Source organism: Oncorhynchus keta, chromosome 32 (genome assembly GCF_023373465.1).
Source record: "Oncorhynchus keta strain PuntledgeMale-10-30-2019 chromosome 32, Oket_V2, whole genome shotgun sequence".
Lineage (NCBI taxonomy): Eukaryota > Metazoa > Chordata > Actinopteri > Salmoniformes > Salmonidae > Oncorhynchus > Oncorhynchus keta.
This window is the reverse complement of record NC_068452.1, coordinates 28,740,936-28,761,298: the sequence shown is the minus strand read 5'-3', so window position 1 is coordinate 28,761,298 and position 20,363 is coordinate 28,740,936. Positions and strand designations below refer to the sequence as shown.

Below are 20,363 nucleotides of genomic sequence, written 5' to 3'. Positions count from 1 at the left end.
GTCTTGCTTTACAGCCACTAGATAAACACCTTTTGACAAAGTGAGATGGTATTTTTTTAAATATGTCAACTGGAGGGAATGGTGTTTTCTATTTTAATTGCTAAACATAATTGATGTATGTACTTGTTCTGCTAGGCTAGCTACATGATCAGTTTTGCTCGGACTCCAGACACCTTCACCTCTCAGTTCTGTGTCATTTTGTCAACTTGAGCCATCTACTGTTCTTTTGTGGAACTTTTTCGAACAAATTATTTTTTTTATTCCAAAAAGCATGCTAAAGGTTTTCGAAACATACACAACATAACGCCCACAAATGATATCTACAATACCGCTCGCTCTGTTTTGAGCAACATACAGGCGAGCAAACAACAAAGACAGTACAGTATGAAGATAGGCAGAAACTGCTTCTCCAATATATACCTGATCACGCTTGTAGGCGATGTCATGGCGACGTTGGCTAGCTGGTGCCGCGTCCAAGTGCTTGTCGGGACTCGGAAACTCGGAAATGTCCAACCTCCTAACTTGTTATAGTTATACACGTGCAGCGTTCAACGAATGTTGGAAATATCGGAGTTTCCTAGTTCCAAATAGCACGTGACCGCGGCAACTGCTCATGCGCAAAAACACGTAATCGGGTGTAACGGTTGCCTCGCGCCAAGCTGCGCATGTGCAATAACTAAAAACGTGTCAGTTTGTCACTTTCACGAGGTTGGAGTAATAACATGTTCAAATACTTAGTACATTGTCTCGAATCTAGGTTGTGCCTTAAGATTTCGATAAAATTAACAACCAAGGAAGAATTTGTCACTTCTCAAACACCAAACCCCGGCCTAGTCTGCTTCGCAAGCGTTCCGGAAGTCTCGCGATGTTGCGTGCGTCTCTGGGTTTAGAAACTCTGTGACAACAACAAATGAAATACTGTCATCTGTTGCCATGACAATGTTCTTAATACGGAGGCTCACCCGGATGGTTTATGGAGCTAAAACGCGAAAGTCAAGCTTGCTAACAGGAGGCCAGGGTTTGTTGACGTGAGCTAAAAACTAAAATCTTAAGTTTGAAGGTGAAAGTCTCGATTGCTAGTGTGCTAACTGCAGAGTATCGGTTAGACAAACCAAAATGAGTCTGGATAAAGCAAAGCTATGCGATTCGTTACTAAATTGGGTAAGTTTTACAAAGTTAAATATGATTGCCAAGTTGGGTAACTGGGATATCTTGCTAGCCAGACTGAGTCGTCATCCAAAGCGACCTCTCGCTAGCAGTGAAATGTGGCGAAATGAAATTATTTACAATTAAATGTAGCTAGGCATTTTATCGTTAATAGTGCCTTGAACCATTTCAAATAAAAAAAGAACATCATTAACTAGCTGTCACTGTCAAATAAAGCTAACTAGCTAGCTAAATTATTTTGATGGTCTACTGTCGACATCAGAAATGTACTTGTTGGACAAGCTCAAGTTTCCAGCCAGCAACTGAGTTAGCCACCATCTTATGCAATCAGTACAAAGGTCTAGCCAAGCCCCAGGAAGCCAGTGTCACTCTCCTAGCTAGCCTCTGAGTACCATTGAGATGGCTGAGTTTTTCAACGATGTACCATGGAACAACAATATAGGTTGTTTAGGCTATATTAAAATTGTCTAGAAATGTGGAATGATCTCTTAACTTGCATTACAAACAACTTGCCAGCTAAGTAGCTAGCTGAGGTCTATCATTTAGTGGTTAGCAAACACTTTAGCTGTACAGTACATAAGTAGAATGGCTTTCCAGCACTTCTAGACGGTACAATCAATCAAATGTATTTTTTTAAAGCTCGTTTTTTATCAATAGTTGTCACAAAGTGCTTAATAGATACCCATCCTAAAACAGCAAGCAATTTGCCCAACGTGTTGGCAGTAGCATTTGCATGGTTCCTCTTCTCGATCAGTTGATTTCTAATTGATTGTCATGTGAAGTAGAATAAATGACACACTAACACATTTTCTTCTCATTTCTCATGTCCAACCCTTCCAGCTACAGACATTTCAGGTGCCCTCATGCACCAGTAAGCAGGACCTGACGAGCGGAGTGGCTATTGCACACGTTCTACACAGGATGTAAGGGCACAACATTTTTTTGTGTGTTTTGAAGTTGGTGGTGGGTTAACTGGGAGATTTATGCCGCCTTCACATGCTAGTCGGAACTAGGAAACTCAGAAATGTCCGACTTGCTGATTCGATGAACGTGGCACGTGTATAACTGTAACCAGTTAGCACGTTGGACATTTCTGAATTTCCTAGTTCTGACTAGCATGTCAACGTGGCAAAAGGTCCTTACTTGCAGATCCCATTACCCTGTCACATTGGCAATTGGCAATAGTAAGAGATTTGTGGAGTCGTTCAATCCCAGTCATTTGCAATTCACAGACTGATTTGCTTATCAGTTGCACACTGACATTTTGTTTTGGGCCTTTAACTACTTTGAATAGAGCCTGATTAGAGCAAATTCAATCATCTATTCAAAAGCCTTTTTGTAAAGTTAGAGGGTGGGCTGTTAGTCTGTTTTTATTTATATTCATACGCTTGATAAGGAATAGGTCTGTATTTCTGGATCTGGCAGATTGTGCCCAGGTGGGATTTTGTGCAAGGGCCTGTCCATTTTAGGGTACTGTCTGTCCAAGCCAAATTACCTTCATACCTCATCTGCTGTAGTATTTGTGTGCCTTTCTGTCCACTCGCACATGCAGAAATGTATCTATTTTTGTGTCGAACTGGAAACATGCATTGCTTTTATCTAAAGGTTAGTTGAATTGGGTAATGGCAATTCTATGTCTGTTTTTTATATGATAACTCAAGCAAGTTTCCAATGATTGATTGCTTGTTGTGACATTCATTGAGTGTCACATATTAGAGTTTCCAGTTTAGAAATACTCTGCCCTGTGGCTTCCTGTGTATTGTATGTCCCTAGAATATGTCTTGTTAAGTGTTTCATCTCATTAACAGAGACCCCTCCTGGTTTAATGAGGCATGGCTGAGCAGGATCAAGGAGGAGAGTGAGGCCAACTGGCGCCTCAAGGTGCAGTATGAGACAGAAGGATATGACACAGTGCCTCTAGGTTGTCACCTAGGCAACCTAGAGTGACCACTGGCCTCACTGTTTATAGATAGTGTATTTTCACCAAGGCAAAGATGCCTGTATTCTCCAGCTCAGATTTATTTAATTTTCCTCCAGGTCAGCAACCTGAAGAAGATTCTTCAAAGCATGCTTGAGTATTACCATGATGTGAGTAAAGGCTTTTCTTCATTAAAGATCAAAAGGAAGGAAGGGATGGATGGTATATGCATGTTTCCTGCATTTCTTTTAAGAGCTCAATCTCCTCTAGTTGTTCCTCAGTGGTTGTACATGTCTTAGTCCATTTGAAATGTCATTGCTCAATACATACAGTTGAAGTCGGAAGTTTACATACACTTAGGTTGGAGCCATTAACTTGTTTTTCAACCACTCCACACATTTATTGTTAAACAAACTATAGATTTGGCAAGTCGGTTAGGACATCTACTCATTTTTCCAATAATTATTTACAGACAGATTATCTCACTTTTAATTCACTGTATCGCAATTTCAGTGGGTCAGAAGTTTACATGCACTAAGTTGACTGTGCCTTTAAACAGCTTGGAAAATTCCAGAAAATTATGTCATGGCTTTAGAAGCTTCTGATAGTCTAATTGACGTAATTTGAGTCCATTGGAGGTGTACCCGTGGATGTATTTCAAGACCTGCCTTCAAACTCAGTGCCTCTTTCAAACATCATGGGAAAATAAAAAGAAATCAGCCACAATTGTACACCTCCACAAGTCTGGTTCATCCTTGGGAGCCATTTCCAAACACCTGAAGGTACCACGTGTAGTATTGTTTGTACAGATGAACAAGTATAAACACCATGGGACCACACAGCCGTCATACCCCTCAGGAAGGAGACAAGTTCTGTCTCCTAGAGATGAATGTACTTTGGCGCGAGAAGTGCAAATCAATCCCAGAACAACACAAATATTACTGTTTGGCCATAATGACCATCGTTATGTTTGGAGAAAAAAGGGGGAGGCTTGCAAGCCGAAGAACACCATCCCAACCGTGAAGCATGGGGGTGGCAGCATCATGTTGTGGGGGTGCTTTGCTGCAGGAGGGACTGGTGCACTTCACAAAATAGATGGCATCATGAGGCAGGAAAATGATGTGGATATATTGAAGCAACATCTCAAGACAGTCAGGAAGTTAAAGCTTGGTCGCAAATGGGTCTTCCAAATGGACAATGACCCCAAGCATGATTCCAAAGTTGTGGCAAAATGGCTTAAGGACAACAAAGTCAAGGTTTTTGAGTGGCCAACACAAAGCCCCGACCTCAATCCTATAGAATATTTGTGGGCAGAACTGAAAAAGTGTGTGGGCAGAACTGAAAAAGTGTGTGTGCAAGGAGGCCTACAAACCTGACTCAGTTATACCAGCTCTGTCAATAGGAATAGGCCAAAATTCACCCAACTTATTGTAGGAAGCTCGTGGAAGGCTACCCCAAACTTTTACCCATGTTAAACAATTTAAAGGCAATGCTACCAAATACTAATGGAGTGTATGTAAACTTCTGACCCACTGGGAATGTGATGAAAGGTATAAAAGCTTAAATAAATAATTCTCTACTATTGTTCTGACATTTCACATTCTTAAAATAAAGTGATGATCTTAACTGACCCAAGACAGGGACTTTTTACTGGGATTAAATGTCAAGAATTGTGAAACTGAGTTTAAATGAACTTGGCTAAAGTGTATGTAAAATTCTGACTTCAACTTTGTATTTTCTCACAATCCCCCGTTGTCTCCATCCCTCCATGAACAGGTGCTTGGCCACCAGGTAGCAGACGAGCACCTGCCAGACATCAATCTGATTGGGGAGTTTGGAGATGTGACTGAACTTGGGAAGCTGGTGCAGTTGGTGCTTGGCTGTGCTGTCAGCTGTGAGAAGAAGCAAGGTGAGCTAGCTGGGCTAGAGGAGGTCATGCTGGGTAACAGGAAATCACCTATGGAGAAAATGCAGGATTAATGCAATGACCTGATTATCATGAGTTGATAAACTGAGCATTCACTGGTTCATTCCTACAAAGCCTAAACCATGTACTGTATACAGATTATGATAAAACAGGGTTTTAAAAGACAATGTGATCTTCAGATGAACAAGCTAGTGGGTTTGATGTGAATGCAGGAGAAACTCTTGCACTGTGTGTAAAGCAGTGTGCTTGAAGTGTCTGAGTGTGGCTGTCAGATGTGGATGTGATATTCAATGGACGACGACTCCATGTTTTTTTCATAGAGCACATCCAGCAGATAATGACCCTGGAGGAGTCTGTCCAGCATGTTGTCATGACAGCCATACAGGAGGTGAGATCAGTATTTTGGATTTTATCCTCTTTGTCCTCTTGTGAGATTGCACCTACAAGCACAATTCTTTGCTGCCTGAAACCTTTATCTATTTAACACCAATATACACTATAAAACAGGCAATAGCTGACTTGTCCTGATTACCTCTATATTGACAATGGGTTTCGCCGTGCGATCTGTCTTTCTGGAGTTTGAACCAGCAATTGAATCTGTTGTTGTGGTGTAGCTCCTGGCTAAAGAGACAACTGTTCCAGGAAGTCCTGAGACCTACGGGGACTTTGACTACCAGGTGGGACCCGCTCTCTTCTTACTCTGCTTCTCTGAATAGTTTTGAACTTTCACTCCCCTGCAAGTTGTTTTTATCGCTATTCTTCAATTGCTGTCTCATTTACTTGTCTTTCATGGTATCTCTCTCGTTCGCTACCTCCCACTGTGCTGTCTATAACCTCCCTTGTGCCTCTCTCTGTGTCTGCAGTCCAGGAAGTATTATTTTCTCAGTGAGGAGGTGGAGGCGAAGGAGGATCTGGGCCAGCGCTGTCGGGACCTGGAGCACCAGGTGGGCAGAGGGGACTGTTTGTTAGTTAGCATGTTGAGTGTGTATCTGCAGCTCTTTGCCATGAGTGAAGTGACCCTATTTATTCGCTTGGCTGAGGATTGTTGTCCAGTCTGACTGATTCCCCCTGATGGTTTGTTGTGTAAATGGTACATAGAGAGTGATAGAGGACTCTTCTTTGTATCTGTCCCATTATGGCTTCTGTGAGTGCACGGGCAGCGCCATTGAGGCCATCTCCATCTTGATCATTGTAGGCTGGTGGGAGGTGCTATAGGAGGACAGGCTCATTGTAATGGCTGTTATGGAATTAAAGGAACAGCGTCAAACATGTGGTTTCCATAAGTTTGATACCGTTCTATTTATTCCATTACAACGAACCTGTCCTCCTATAGCACCTCCCACCAGCCTCCACTCATTTTGAAGTAGTACATTTTCTTCTATTACTTCTGAGTTGGTAAACAAATTGAAAGGGTGCATACTGCCACCTGGAGTGTGTTGTATACAGGTATAAAGCCAAGGTTGGCAATGTACTGCCACCTGCAATTATGGAATGTTTGCTCACAAATAATTTATTGGCTGATCCTTCCTGATGTCCTGGATGGAATTTTGTGATATTTCCTTAACCTATAAGAAGCCCCACCCAGTTGACTACTTCAAAATGGTAAACGTTTTCAATGGCGCTGCACATGCTAAAATGGGCTTTTGGGTACTAGAAATCCTCTATTATTCTCTATGAAACAGTGCTAACTGTGCTGCTAATGCTGCCTCTGATTAGGCAATGTCATTGGGTACAGAGACTTAGATCATTGATCCCCAATAATTACATTGTATAGTATTTAGGATTAGAAGGAAATTACCACTGTTATGTATTCAGGATATTTCTTAGTATGTAAACATTCAACACATTAAGAAATTCTCAGTAGTTTATGTAGTTCTTTACTTTCTCCCTGGTATGATGCTAAAGCAAGCCATTTGTCCTTAAAGTTCAGTGTAGAGTTTTGCTGTGCTCAAACTGGAAAGATGTCCAACCGGTAAGTAATAGACGCCCCCTTTTAATATTGGCATGCCTGCTTGCCTAACCCACAAACATATTCAGGGTGGACGTACCCTAAACCACCAACCAACATTCTTGTCCATGATAACCCCAAGGATAGTTCATCTTTCATCAAGCCTCACTAGCTTCGATCCTTAATCAACATCCCTTTCTGAGCTCACTCTCCAGTCTCCCCACTTTGTAACTGTTAGTCAGACTGACTCAGACACCTGTTTTTCTATTCCCCTCCTTGAGGGGTAATGCTAACAACTGCTCCATTGAGAAAGTGGCCCACCCGACTGAGAGCATAGCAGACCAGCTGACTAACTGCTTTGATGTTTGTGCATGTGAAGTTACCACCAACCCTCATGGAAAAACATTGCATGTTTTGCAAGCAATGTACAGTGTCTGTTGCTGGATATGTGAGTGTGGCTCTTTTTTCTTTAGCACTTGTGGAGTGTCTTATTTGTGTTCAACATTTTCATGAGTAAATGTGTTTTTTGGCGGTGTTCTGCGTTTTGAAGTGTGTGTCCTTTTTCTGTGCTCAGCACTTTCTATGACTCAATGTGTAACTGTTTGTTCATTTGTCTCTAGGTCTCCTCCCTCTCTAGCCTTTGTTACATGTCACTCTGTCTGGTTCTCTCTCTGCCTCTCCACCCCTGACTCTGTCTGTGTGTGTGTGTTTGGGCCTCAGTTGGCAGCCGTCCTGGAGGAGAAGTCATCCCTGCAGGTGGAGACACAGTCCCTGAGGGAGAAGCTCAGCCTCAGTAACCCACAGGATGCTTCTACCACCATCACTGGCAAGAAGCTGCTGCTGCTGCAGAGCCAGATGGAGCAGCTACAGGAGGAGAACTACAGGTCAGAGTCATATCCTCAACACAGACTTCCAAACTAAATGCATTCTACTCTGTGTCTACTCTTTTGATACAATTAATTTATAATTTTCTGTTTTCCCCCTGTTTGTGACACAGACTAGAGAACAGCCGAGATGACATGCGTGTGCGAGGGGAGATTCTGGAGCGTGACGTTTTGGACCTCACTCACCGTAACGATGAACTGACCAGCCTCGCCCAGGAGGCCCAGACTCTCAAAGATGAGATGGACATCCTCCGGTGAGCCCAGGGGGAGAGCAGCCTCTCAGCAGTCTGTGGCCTCCTATCCTTCTCTCCTTTCTTTCTTGCCCCGTCCTCAAAACGCTTCCCCATCTCACCCTCTCCCCTCCCTCAGGCATTCGTCTGACCGGGTGAGCCGGCTGGAGGCACTGGTGGAGACATACAAGCGTAAGCTGGAGGACCTGGGGGACCTGCGCAGACAGGTGCGTCTGCTGGAGGAGCGCAACACTGTCTACATGCAGCGCACATGTGAGCTGGAGGAGGAGCTACGCAGGGCCAACTCAGTCCGCACCCAGCTGGACACCTACAAGAGACAGGTGGGCAGAGAGGGCTAGAGAATTGGGAGGGTTAACAAAGTTGTGGAGATGGATGTGTGTATGACACATGATGGTATGAACTCTCTTCAGACCCTGAATGTGTTTGCCTCCCTGCTGTCAGGTCCATGAGCTTCACACCAAGCATTCGTCAGAGGCACTGAAGGCTGAGAAGTGGCAGTTTGAGTACAAGAACCTTCAAGACAAGTATGACGCCCTGCTTAAGGAGAAAGAGGTGAGAGAGGATGGCTGGAGACAACTCCTCTCCAGACTAAGATGTATTACTTAAAAGGGCATGATGTCAAAGTAGATGTGTATTTAAAATCTCTGAAATTCTTAGGCAGTCACTTTGAACACTTCTAGTAGGATCAGATTGAGTGCAGTCTAATCCCCACGTTATCCCAATGTGTTTTCCAGCGTTTGATCTCAGAGCGAGACACACTGCGGGAAACCAATGATGAGCTCAGGTGTGCACAGGTCCAACAGAAGGGCCTCAGTCAACCAGGTGAGTCCAATGGATACAACTAACATCTCAGTTTTTCTAAATGACAAGATGGTAGAGGGGGGTTGTTTGACTTTTTGTGGCAGTTGATAAGATGACTGTTAAAACAAATGTGATATATTTTCCCCTGACCTCTTGGCGCTCTCTCTCCCCTTCAGGTGGATTATGTGAGGACTCTGGCACAGTGGGAAACCTGGCCTCTGAGATGATGCCCACAGAGTTCAAGTATGTATGTGTGTGAAAGCTCACTCTGTTAGATAACACCTATCAATAGACATACAGTGGTGTCAGAATTCAATTGCTCATTTTCAACTGTAGGCTTGGGCGGTACCGGGGTATTTAGAAATTGTTTTGTTTTTTTCAACTACAATTCAGTTGAGCCAGTCACATGGTATATTTGTTTACTAAGAGCATGTGACGTCCACTGTCGAGCAGTGCAAGAGCTGATCAAGTTGCACTTGAAATTCACTACTAATGTTTGCCAGCTAAATAAGTGAACTATCTTAATGCCAAATACATTTTCTCCAGCTATGCATTTGGTTTGCTAACTTGCTAGCTATAGGTGGCTAGCTTGCAAGATCAAGCTTCTTGGTTACAGCAGAGACAATCAATCCCCTCCTATATTAAGTGTGAGTAGCCTTTTGAGATAGTTCTATAACTTTATGAGCTGGGTTCTGTCTTTGCTTTTCGTTTATGTTCGCTTGCGCTTGTTAGCATTCAGCTAACGTCCGCTATGGGAATTCGCTAATACTTTGTTAGCATTTGTAAGTGTTTGAACAGAAATCATGCCCTTTGTGTGCACTGCCGTAAACCCGGTGTGGTTCAGGAATGATATGGAAATCTGAATCCGCCCAAACATAAGTGTTCAGCTGTGATAAATGGCAAAGGTCTTATTCCTCAGCCACACTATTTTTAGAACCAGAATGTGCCATTGGCTCCATGAATAGAATGGCTCCCAGTCAGATGGCACCGCTGTTAAATTGGCTGAGGTGGCGTTGAATACTTCTGTTGGTGCATAGTGTACAGACCTGTGCCTCTCTGCCCCACTTCCCTGCCTTCTCTCTTTGACCTCATCCCTTCTGCTTCCTCCACAGGGAGACGGTGGTGCGTCTGCAGAGTGAGAACAAGATGCTGTGTGTCCAGGAGGAGAGCTACAGACAGAGACTCGTGGAGGTACAGGGTCAGCTGGAGGAGTCTCAACGCAGCCAGAACACCCTGGAGACACAAAACAGGTGTGTGTGTGTGTAGGCATGTGTAAAATAAAAGGTATGTTCTATACGAATACCACTGCAGTGTTTTTAGTTATGCACATTGTGATTTGATTGTATGTATCAAGGTCAGTCAGTGACGATCTTAGTCACAGTATATATTGCCAGAGTTTCTGTTTGAGTTTCACATTTGGCTAAACGGAGGAGTGATCTAGCTAAATGTCAGCTCACCCTCTGGTCTGTGTGAGTTGTTGTGTGGGCCGGAGCGGAGGATGGACAGCAATGAGCCAGATTGTCCCCCGGCTGTCCGTACAGAGTGTGTGCGTGTGTGTGTGTGTGTGTGTGTGTGTGTGTGTGTGTGTGGGCGGTTTATCTGAGTGGATCGTGTGTGTGGCGATGGGTCCAGAGTGTGGGAGGCAGGCAGCCATCTTCAGCAGCAGGAGGAGAGCATCCTGAGCTGTGGAATATGGCTGAAGTGGCTCAGTCTTTCCCTAATGAACCACAACACACAGAGAGGGGAGTGGGTGGGCGGGACACCGCTAGAATGGACTAATGCAGAGGCTGATGTGACATTGTATGCATCGCCAGCCTCTCCCACTCACTCATCAAAACCAGCTTAATCAAATTTCCTCATTCTTTCTTCCTTTCCCCTTCTCTCCCTCTTACTTTTCTTATTTGTTCCGTCTCTCTCCTCCTTCCAGGTTGAACCAGCAGCAGATCTCTGAGCTGCGGTCCCAGGTGGAGGATCTCCAGAAGGCTCTACAGGAGCAGGGCAGCAAGGCAGAGGATGTGAGTGGAGAGACCCTCCTCATTCACCCCTCCTCCTCTAACATCCTCTTACTCCTGTTACCTTGTCCATACCAATCACTGAGTGGACCCAGTCTTCTCCAATCAGAGACAGTATACTGAAAATGTATAGGAATCAAGAATGGAAAGAACCAATCTCTCTTAATCGGTTGACCATCTTAGTTCAAATGTTTGTTAGTAGTCATTATAACTGGAAAGAGACCTAGACCTCAGTATAGTCCTTGAGGACTCTCCCCTCCGTTGACTGCCTGCTTGTGACTGCTCTCTGAGATTTTGAGTGCGAACTTTAACCCTTGTTTGCTGTGTTGATTCACCATTAACGCCTACCCCTCTGTCTCTCCGCCTGCCCCCACCGACCGACATTCGGCCAATCAGGCCATTGTAAGTACGGCCCATCCCTGCCTGGGCTCTGATTTGACTTTGACTTCTTCAGTTGTATATTATGCTTATTATTTGTGTCTCTGTCTGACAGAAGTCTGTTTCTCAGTAGTTTGAGTGTTGACCGACTTTCTTCCTCCCTGTTCAGTCCTCCCTGCTGAAGAAGAAGCTTGAGGAGCACCTGTGAGTACTATTATCACTGATGCTTGCACACTGCACCTGTGAAGGGAGTATTATTACCGCTCTGTAGATTCTTGCACGTCCGGCTCCTCCATGCTTTTCCTCTGTCCTCGTCCCAGGGAGAAGCTCCATGAGGCCCACTCAGACCTGCAGAAGAAGAGAGAGGTCATTGATGACCTGGAGCCCAAAGCGGACGGCAACAGTAAGCAGCCTCTTATTTCCTGCCCTTGGGAGCAGTGCTATCAAATAGTATCAATCTAAGAGAGCTTTTAAGCTCTGAAAATGCCGTTAATATTTCCTCTTCAACCTCCCTCCTGTCAGTGGCGAAGAAGATCGATGAGCTGCAGGAGATCCTGAAGAAGAAGGATGAGGACATGAAGCTGATGGAGGAACGCTACAAGCGCTATGTGGAGAAGGCCAGGACGGTCAGTCAACACTGCCTGACACTAAACTCATCCATACAGCGTCACAGTGTTTGGCCGCCGCCTTAAATCTGAGTTGCAGATATAGTCAAAGATTGTCATGCACATCGTGACATAGTTGAGAATTTCCGCACCAAGTATGTTTGTGTTCATTGTGCAGGTGATCAAGACTCTGGACCCCAAGCAGCCGCCTCTGACTGTGTCTCCTGATGTTCAGGCCCTCAAGAACCAGTTGACTGAGAGAGACCGGAAGATCCAGCACCTGGAGGTAAGAGCCACTCTACATTGACTGACGAGATGCAGATGAGTGGTGCATTTCTGACCCTCCATATGCATAAACAACTCCTCTGTGTGCAGCATGACTATGAGAAGAGCAGGTCCAGACATGACCAGGAGGAGAAACTCATCATAAGTGCTTGGTACAATATGGTGAGTAAGCAAACCTCTCCGTATTTGCCTAATCTACATAGTATTAGAGCAGTTGGCATGATGGGTGCTGCAATGACTTGTATAATGGTCTTGTTTTTTTTGTTAGTAAGACATTTACCTGTCTTATGGCTCTATTTCTCTCTCTCCCTCCCCAGGGTATGGCCCTGCATCAGAAGGTGGTGGGAGAGCGGTCGGGTCCGTCCAACCAGGCCCAGTCCTTTTTGGCCCAGCAGAGGCAGTCCACTCACGCCAGGAGAGGTCTTGCAGCCCGCCACCAGCCCAGATAAGACACATCAACTCTGGGGGAGGATGTGGAGATGAGGCAAAACATTATCGATATCTTAGTGTTCACTACTTCCGTACCCCTACTCTCACTGCTCTGATGCCTTTACTTCTCCTCTTGGTGTTTTGTGAAGATTGCTGCTGCTGCCCTCTGCTGGGCATCTCTGTTACAGGATTTTCTGGAGCGTCGGTGATGCAGAGCTACTTACTGCACCTTCAAGTGCATTCAAAGCTGCCAAGACTCACTTAAACAAAGATGAGAGAAATGGGTCTAAATGAGAGCTGGAATGAAGTAGATAGAAAGAAGCTGAGTGACTAGTCCTTTGACATGGAATTCTTAGACAATGTTTCCCATTCAGTCCCTCCATTTCTTTCAAGCCCTCTTTTTAGCTATAATGTTTTTGATGTTTTCTTAAGGTTTAGATTAGGACATTATGAGAATCAATGCTTTGGAATGATGACCGAGATGGAAAGGGATGATTTCTGCTCTCAATAGGGCAGGGGTCTTTACCTTCCCCCTACTACTACTATATATTTTCACCCTTTATTATCCAGCCCACTGCCAGGCTAAATAGATATTATCCTCTTACTCTTACATGGAAACAATAAGAGACACCTATGGGTTGAGATCATGGTGAATTTGTGTGATTTTTCTATTCATTTGTGCCCAAGTCATTTGGAGATTCTGGCTTGTGCTGTGTTTCTGAGACTTTTAAATGTACATGGTGAGAGAAACTGGTGAAGCGCTAGAACGGGTGTCATCCGGATCCAGATATTTTGCGGGGGGGGGGCTAACTCGACACACTTTTACAATGACGAAAATCAAGTTTGAAACTAGAAATGCCAATGGACCTACATTCATACAGTTTATTGACTGTGTCCAGCTCACTAATAATAATTTTGATGGCGAGGAAATGTTGTTGAAGACTGAATGTGGCCCCCGGGGCAAAATGAGTTTGGCACCCCTCATCTCGAAGAGCTCAATGTCTTTGATATGAGAGGAACACATGAGTTTGGCACCCCTCATCTCGAAGATCACAGAGATTTCTGTGAATGTGTTTTAGACTTTTCTTTCAAGCTGTATCATCTATTTGTTTTCTCCTTTGTTATGAGTTGTTTTGTTATAGTTTGAAGAGCAGGAAGAATAGCTTTCTAACCTCAGAGTTTTATGTAGTTGTGTTGGTCTGTATAATAATGTTCAGCAAGGGTACACAGTGTAAAGAAAAGCACTCCCTCCCTTTTGATAATGGTTCATTTCCTTGTGAAAGACTAGAAAAATGTCCCGGACTCTACTTTTGTATCAAATTCCTGTTAGGAGTATGGTGTTCACATGTAATGGCAGGCGCTCCGAAAGACTAGCAGATATGGGGTCCTCTTCTGTCAGGACCGTTTGACTGGTAGTATTCACACAGACTATTGAACAAGCTTTTGTTTCAAGCTGTAATATGGGAATTTACTTTATGAATGATTGGTTAGACTTCCTGATGGACTACATTTTTGTTCTTTTTCACTTGAATTTATCCCCAGGGTGTTTTAAGAGTTATGATTGGTTGCACACACCACTTTAGACTGATCTGAATGTAGGAAACGCTGGTGCTTGTGAGAACCAGAGTGTGGGGGTATTGATTCACAGTTAATTGATGTGGGGGGGGGGGACTGGAACTGGCCACACTGGAGGTTGTTACTGTGTAATGCTGGAGGGAAGTAAGGTTTCAAGATGGCAATCTATGTAGCTTTTCTCTCATTCTCAGCAGAAGCAATCAACTATAGATGCTTCTGTTCGCTGACACTGGAACTTACCTAGCTAATGAACATTGTGTACTCTTTTTGTCATATTTACAACTGAATTTATGTACATTTTTACCTATAATTTTCTCAAGATGAACCTGTGAAGGACAACACTATTGTTGAACACTACATCTATCTGATTACTTTGACAGTATCTGTGTAAACATGGAACTTCTCTTTGGTAGCCAAACTGCTCTCTGTGACTTGTACCTAACCCTCTTAAGTGTGTAACTATCTGTGCAATGTTATTTACCAGGCTATGAAACCACAACTGTGTGTACATTTAACTTCACTTAGTGTTTTACTCCTTTAAGTAGATGTGTTTATTTGGTATTGAATCAGGAAGTCAGGCTTTTAATTTCAAAGTAGTAAATCAACATTCCAACTGAACTGCTATGTCCTAGCACAGATATGGCCTGTACAATTCAACCTGTCCTTTTTGTGACTGGAAATCCCTCAAATGTATTGTCAATGTACTGTCCAATTGCAGTATAACTTGTTTACACTGTCCATTAGCAATATATTACAATTGACATTTACCATCACAAATTGAACATGCAGTTAAAGGACTTAAACTCTACTGAACAAAAATATAAATCGAACATGTGAAGTGTTGGTTTTATGAGCTGAAATAAAATATCCCATAAATGGTCTCTACACACAAAAAGCATATCTCTCATGTTGTGCACAAATTTGTTTGCATTTTTGTTAGTAAATATTTCTTCTTTGCCAAGACAATCCATATACCTGACAGGTGTGGCATTACAAATGTGCACCTTGTCCTGGGGACAAGAAAAGGCAACTAAAATGTACAGTTTTGTGACAACACAATGCCATTGCTGTCTCAAGTTTTGAGGGAGCGCGCAATTTGGCATGCTTACTGCAGGAATGTCCTACAGAGCTTTTGCCAGAGAATTGAATATTCATTTTTCGACCAATGTTGTTTTAGACAATTTGGCATTATGTTCAACAGGCCTCACAACCGGTGTCATGTAGGTCAGCGGTTTACTGATGTCAATGTTGTGAACAGAGTTCCCTGTGGTGGGGTTATGGTATGGGCAGGCATAAGCTATGGACCATGAACATAATTACATTTTATCGATGGCAATTTGAATGCACAGAGATACCGTGACGAGATCCTGAGGCCCATTGTCGTGCCATTCATCCACTGCCATCACCTCATGTTTCAGCATGATAATGCACAGCCCCATGTTGCAAGGATCTGTACACAATTCCTGGAAGCTGAACATGTCCCAGTTCTTCCATGGCCTGCATACTCACCAAACATGTAACCCATTGAGCATGTTTGGATGCTCTGGATCGATGTGTACGACAGTGTGTTCCAGTTCCCGCCAATATCCAGCAACGTCACACATGTCCATTAGCAATATACAGTACGAGTTAAACAGTGTTTCCTCTCCCTCACACTTAGGTGGTCATTTCATTCCGTCCATTTCTTGATGGTAAATCCCTATTCAAATATATTTGCAATGGACACTGGACACTGCAATGGACACAATGGACACTGTCCAATTGCAGTATATTGAAACTGGCAATATATGTGTAATGGACATATCACAATGGGCATTTACCATCACTAATTGGACATGCTGTTACATTGCTGAAACGCAGACTCGTTGAACTCAGGACGGCCTAGCAGTGCTCGTGATTCCTCTCCCTCGCTTGTTGGTGTTGATTTTAGCCTGTCAATTTGGTGATGGTAAATCACTGCTTAAATATATTGGAAATGAACAGTGTCTGTTAGACATATGATATGACAGTACCAACATTTGCAGTATGAAATGTTGGCACTGGCAATATACACTACATGACAAACTGGACGCCTGCTCGTCAAACATCTCATTACAAAATCATGGGCATTAATATGGACTTGGTCCCCCTTTTGCTATAACAGCCTCTACTCTTCTAGGAAGGCTTTCCACTAGATGTTGGAACATTTGCTGCATGGCTTCCGTTCAGCCACGAGCATTAGTGAGGTTGGGCGATTCGTTGTGAAACAGAGAAGACTGTCTATCCTGCTGAGTTTTGATGCAGTCTTGCTTCGATAAAGTCAAGTTAGGATGTGTCAGTTATTCTGTGAGCGCTTTTGTCCCAAAACCATTGCGGTGTTTTAGATGCCAAGTTTATCGTCATGTTGCAGCAGTGTGTAGGAAGGAGACGTGAGAAGTGTGCAGAAGGGCATGAGACAAAGGAATATGTAGTATTGGTGGAAAAAGCTGTGTGTCTAAATTCGCCTGCAGGCTGCCAGTTGGGGAACCCTGCTGTAGACTTGTCATTTCTTCAAACAGTCGATCTTTATTTGATATCGATTAATTATTGCAATAATTGAACAATTTTAAAGGGAGAGATAGGGACACCCCATCCTCTCCTAAAGGGGAAAATAAAAATGTAAATCTCAATCTGTCCAAACAATTCAAAATTTGAATTCTTATTTTTCTTTCCAATTAACTTCCCATTTCCTTTTTTCCCACTTTCTTTATTACTTTCACTGGTCTACATATCTGTTTACTTGAACTCAGAAGCCCTCTCAATCACCATCACCCAGTACATTTCTCTTCCACTCAAATACTTGTTCCCCTCTACAGTCTCTTCGTCTAACGTTACTTTACCAGGTGAACAAAGTGTTAAATTATAGACAAAACAAAACACGATAACTTCTGTTAACAGGGAGGCCACTGTCCTCCCTCCACTCTTATAATCATTTGTGTTTTTATCCACTCCAACATTTACTGTATATACTATAACCAATCTCTGTTGGATATTCACAATTCGCTTCAGACCCATTAAATGTCTATTATTTTAAGATGAACATGTAATGCGCCGAATTTATAAACTACATCGGCCAGTTTCAGAAGTGAAAATATAAACTTTGGAGGAGCTTACTTTATAAAGTAGCTCTCGAGACTAGATTTCTTTAATATAATAATATAATAATATATGCCATTTAGCTGACGCTTTTATCCAAAGCGACTTACAGTCATGTGTGCATACATTCTACGTATGGGTGGTCCCGGGAATCGAACCCACTACCCTGGCGTTACAAGCGCCATGCTCTACCAACTGAGCCACAGAAGGACCACTTTTCTGATTATAACTTTCACTATAACATGCCTGGCACTATCCACCAGTCTCCTGTAGATAGCGCTCTCTGTCCATAATAGGTCTGGCACCTGAGATGGGTAGACAGGAAATCGGACACTTTCCATTTTGCCTACTCACAAATTGGTTTAGAACGTCAAACTTTGGAATATCAACAAAAACTAAATCGGGACTACAATACATTATAGCCTTAAATTTAAAAACAAATCTCTACATGTTCAACATTTCAATGGTTCTATTTGACAGGGCATAGGTTTTGTTTCAAAATGTATTACCAGGACGGAGGGCATCCCATAAGTATTTATAGTTTTATTGGTTAGGGGTAAATCAATTCCCCGTACTTTTACCAAAAGTGGACATACGCCAATATTTTTCTGAGACTATTTCCCAGACCCTGTGTAGACAGTCATGTCATCTTTTAAACTTCTCTATCGAATGATCCATTTTTGTAATTTTGTTTAACCTTTATTTAATTAGGCAAGTCAGTTAATAACTAATTATTATTTACAATGAAGGCCTACCAAAAGGCAAAAATCCTCCTGCAGGGACGGGGCTTGGATTATAAAAAATTCTAATAAATAGAAATATAGGACAAAACACACATCAAGACAAGAGAGACACCACAACACAACACTACATAAAGAGAGACCGAAGACAACAACATAGCAAGAGCAGCAACATATGGCAACACAGCATGGTAGCAACACAACATGGTAGTAGCACAAAACATGGTACAAACATGAATTGGGCACAGACAACAGCACAAAGGACAAGAAGGTAGAGAAACAATACATCACACATATCAGCCATAACTATCAGTAAGAGTGTCCATGATTGAGTCTTTGAATGAAGAGATTGAGATAAAACTGTCCAGTTTGAGTGTTTGTTGCAGCTCGTTCCTGTCGCTAGCTGCAGCGAACTGAAAATACGAGCGATCCATGGATGTGTGTGCTTTGGGGACCTTTAACAGTATGTAACTGGCAGAACGGGTGTTGTATGTGGAGGATGAGGGCTGCAGTAGATATCTCAGATGGGGGGAGTGAGGCCTAAGAGGGTTTTATGAATAAGCATCAACCAGTGGGTCTTGCGACTGGAATACAGAGATGACTAGTTTACAGAGGAGTATAGAGTGCAGTGATGTGTCCCATAAGGAGCATTGGTGGCAAATCTGATGGCCGAATGGTAAAGCACATCCAGCCGCTGGAGAGCACCCTTACCTGCCGATCTATAAATGATGTCTCCGTAATCTAGCATGGGTAGGATGGTCATCTGAATCAGGGTTAGTTTGGCAGCTGGGGTGAAAGAGGAGAGATTACGACAGAGGAAACCAAGTCTAGATTTAACTTTAACCTGCATCTTTGATATGTGCTGAGAGAAGGACAGTGTAACCATAGTCCCAAGTACTTGTATGAGGTGACTACCTCAAGCTCTAAACCCTCAGAGGTGGTAATCATACATGTGGAGTGAGTGGCATTCTTCTTACCAAACCACATGACTTTGTTTTGGAAGTGTTCAGAACAAGGTTAAGGGTAGAGAAAGCATGTTGGACACTAAAAAAGCTTTGTTGTAGAGCATTTAACACAAAATCTGGGGAGAGGTCAGTTGAGTATTAGACTGTATCATCTGCATATAAATGGATGAGAGAGCTTCCTACTGCCTGAGCTATGTTGTTTATATAAATTGAGAAGTGCATGGAGTCTAGGATTGAGCCTTGGGGTACTCCCTTGGTGACAGGCAGTGGCAGAGACAGCAGATGTTCTGACTTTATACAGTCCATAAAGCGACCAACTCAGGATACTTTTTTCACCCCTTACGTAAGTCTATGTTTGGGTGTGCAAGTTAGTATATTATTATTATTATATGTCACGTTCTGACCTTAGTTCTTTTGATATGTCGTTGTTTTAGTATGGTCAGGGCATGAGTTGGGTGGATTGTCTAGGTTAGTTTTTCTATGATTTCCTATTTCTGTGTTTGGCCTGGTATGGTTCTCAATCAGAGGCAGCTGTCAATTGTTGTCCCTGATTGAGAACCATATATAGGGAGCCTGTTTTCTATTGTGTTTCGTGGGTGATTGTTTCCTGTTGTGTGTCTGCACCAGCCAGAACTGTTTTCGGTCGTTTCTCTTTGTTATTCTTGTTATTTCCGTGTTTATTTGAATAAATATGGACACATACCACGCTGCACCTTGGTCCTCACCATCTTCCACCAACAACGGCCGTTACATTATATCCATTATTACTTAAACAAATCTCCAGTAATCGATTATACACACATACAATCTCTCTTTTTTTTCATATCTTCACAGAATCCATATATAACATTATAAATCTTAGTTACTCACATCAACACCACTCCATGTGCATTTCCCAATGACTCTCCACTGCTCCAAAGCCTATTGCAACCATACTTCCACCAGAACTGCCCGGCTAGTCATTGGAATAATGCGCCACATGTATCTTGTGATATTACTATGATGGGCAGTGATGGACGGAACCCCTAGATAATCATTTATATCCAAATGTATTTTCCAAATTTCAATAAACTTATTATGCAAATGTCAAGCTCTTATTTTTACAAAATTAGAATTTTCTCATATCACATTCGTACTGTTCGAAAAAAAACACTCACCAATTAGTTGTTTTGTATAATATTTTTGTTATAACCTGCAAGAATATTGTCTAGTTTCTATCTCGAGATTAGTTCCTGGGAAACCGTAACTCATACATTTACATCTTACTATTATTACTTACCCATGACATTACCTCTTTAAATACTTATGTTACACACTACTGATTTCACTAGTGATGGACTGTTCCCCTTCAGGACCACATACCC

At 42.8% G+C, this 20,363-nt stretch overlaps 1 protein-coding gene across 2 annotated transcripts; it reads left to right on the top strand.

The window, feature by feature from the left end:
* Positions 1 to 872: 872 nt before the first annotated feature.
* Positions 873 to 19,709, top strand: LOC118365554 (protein Hook homolog 2-like). 2 transcript variants are annotated; one of them, XM_035747866.2, is made up of 22 exons: positions 873 to 1,161; positions 2,008 to 2,090; positions 2,976 to 3,048; positions 3,205 to 3,255; positions 4,862 to 4,994; positions 5,333 to 5,400; positions 5,627 to 5,689; positions 5,876 to 5,956; positions 7,681 to 7,844; positions 7,958 to 8,098; positions 8,214 to 8,415; positions 8,537 to 8,647; positions 8,830 to 8,917; positions 9,073 to 9,139; positions 10,009 to 10,146; positions 10,824 to 10,911; positions 11,456 to 11,490; positions 11,607 to 11,689; positions 11,809 to 11,912; positions 12,070 to 12,177; positions 12,267 to 12,338; positions 12,494 to 19,709. In XM_035747866.2, exons 1-22 carry the CDS (start codon positions 1,117 to 1,119, stop codon positions 12,623 to 12,625), a joined length of 2,130 nt encoding a protein of 709 aa, XP_035603759.1. In that variant the 5' UTR covers positions 873 to 1,116; the 3' UTR covers positions 12,626 to 19,709. The 2 variants fall into 2 exon arrangements, 1 of the variants encoding a protein (XP_035603759.1); XR_008088681.1 differs by lacking the exons at positions 11,809 to 11,912; positions 12,070 to 12,177; positions 12,267 to 12,338; positions 12,494 to 19,709 and having other exon boundaries at positions 10,824 to 11,310.
* The last annotated feature ends 654 nt before the right edge of the window (positions 19,710 to 20,363 follow it).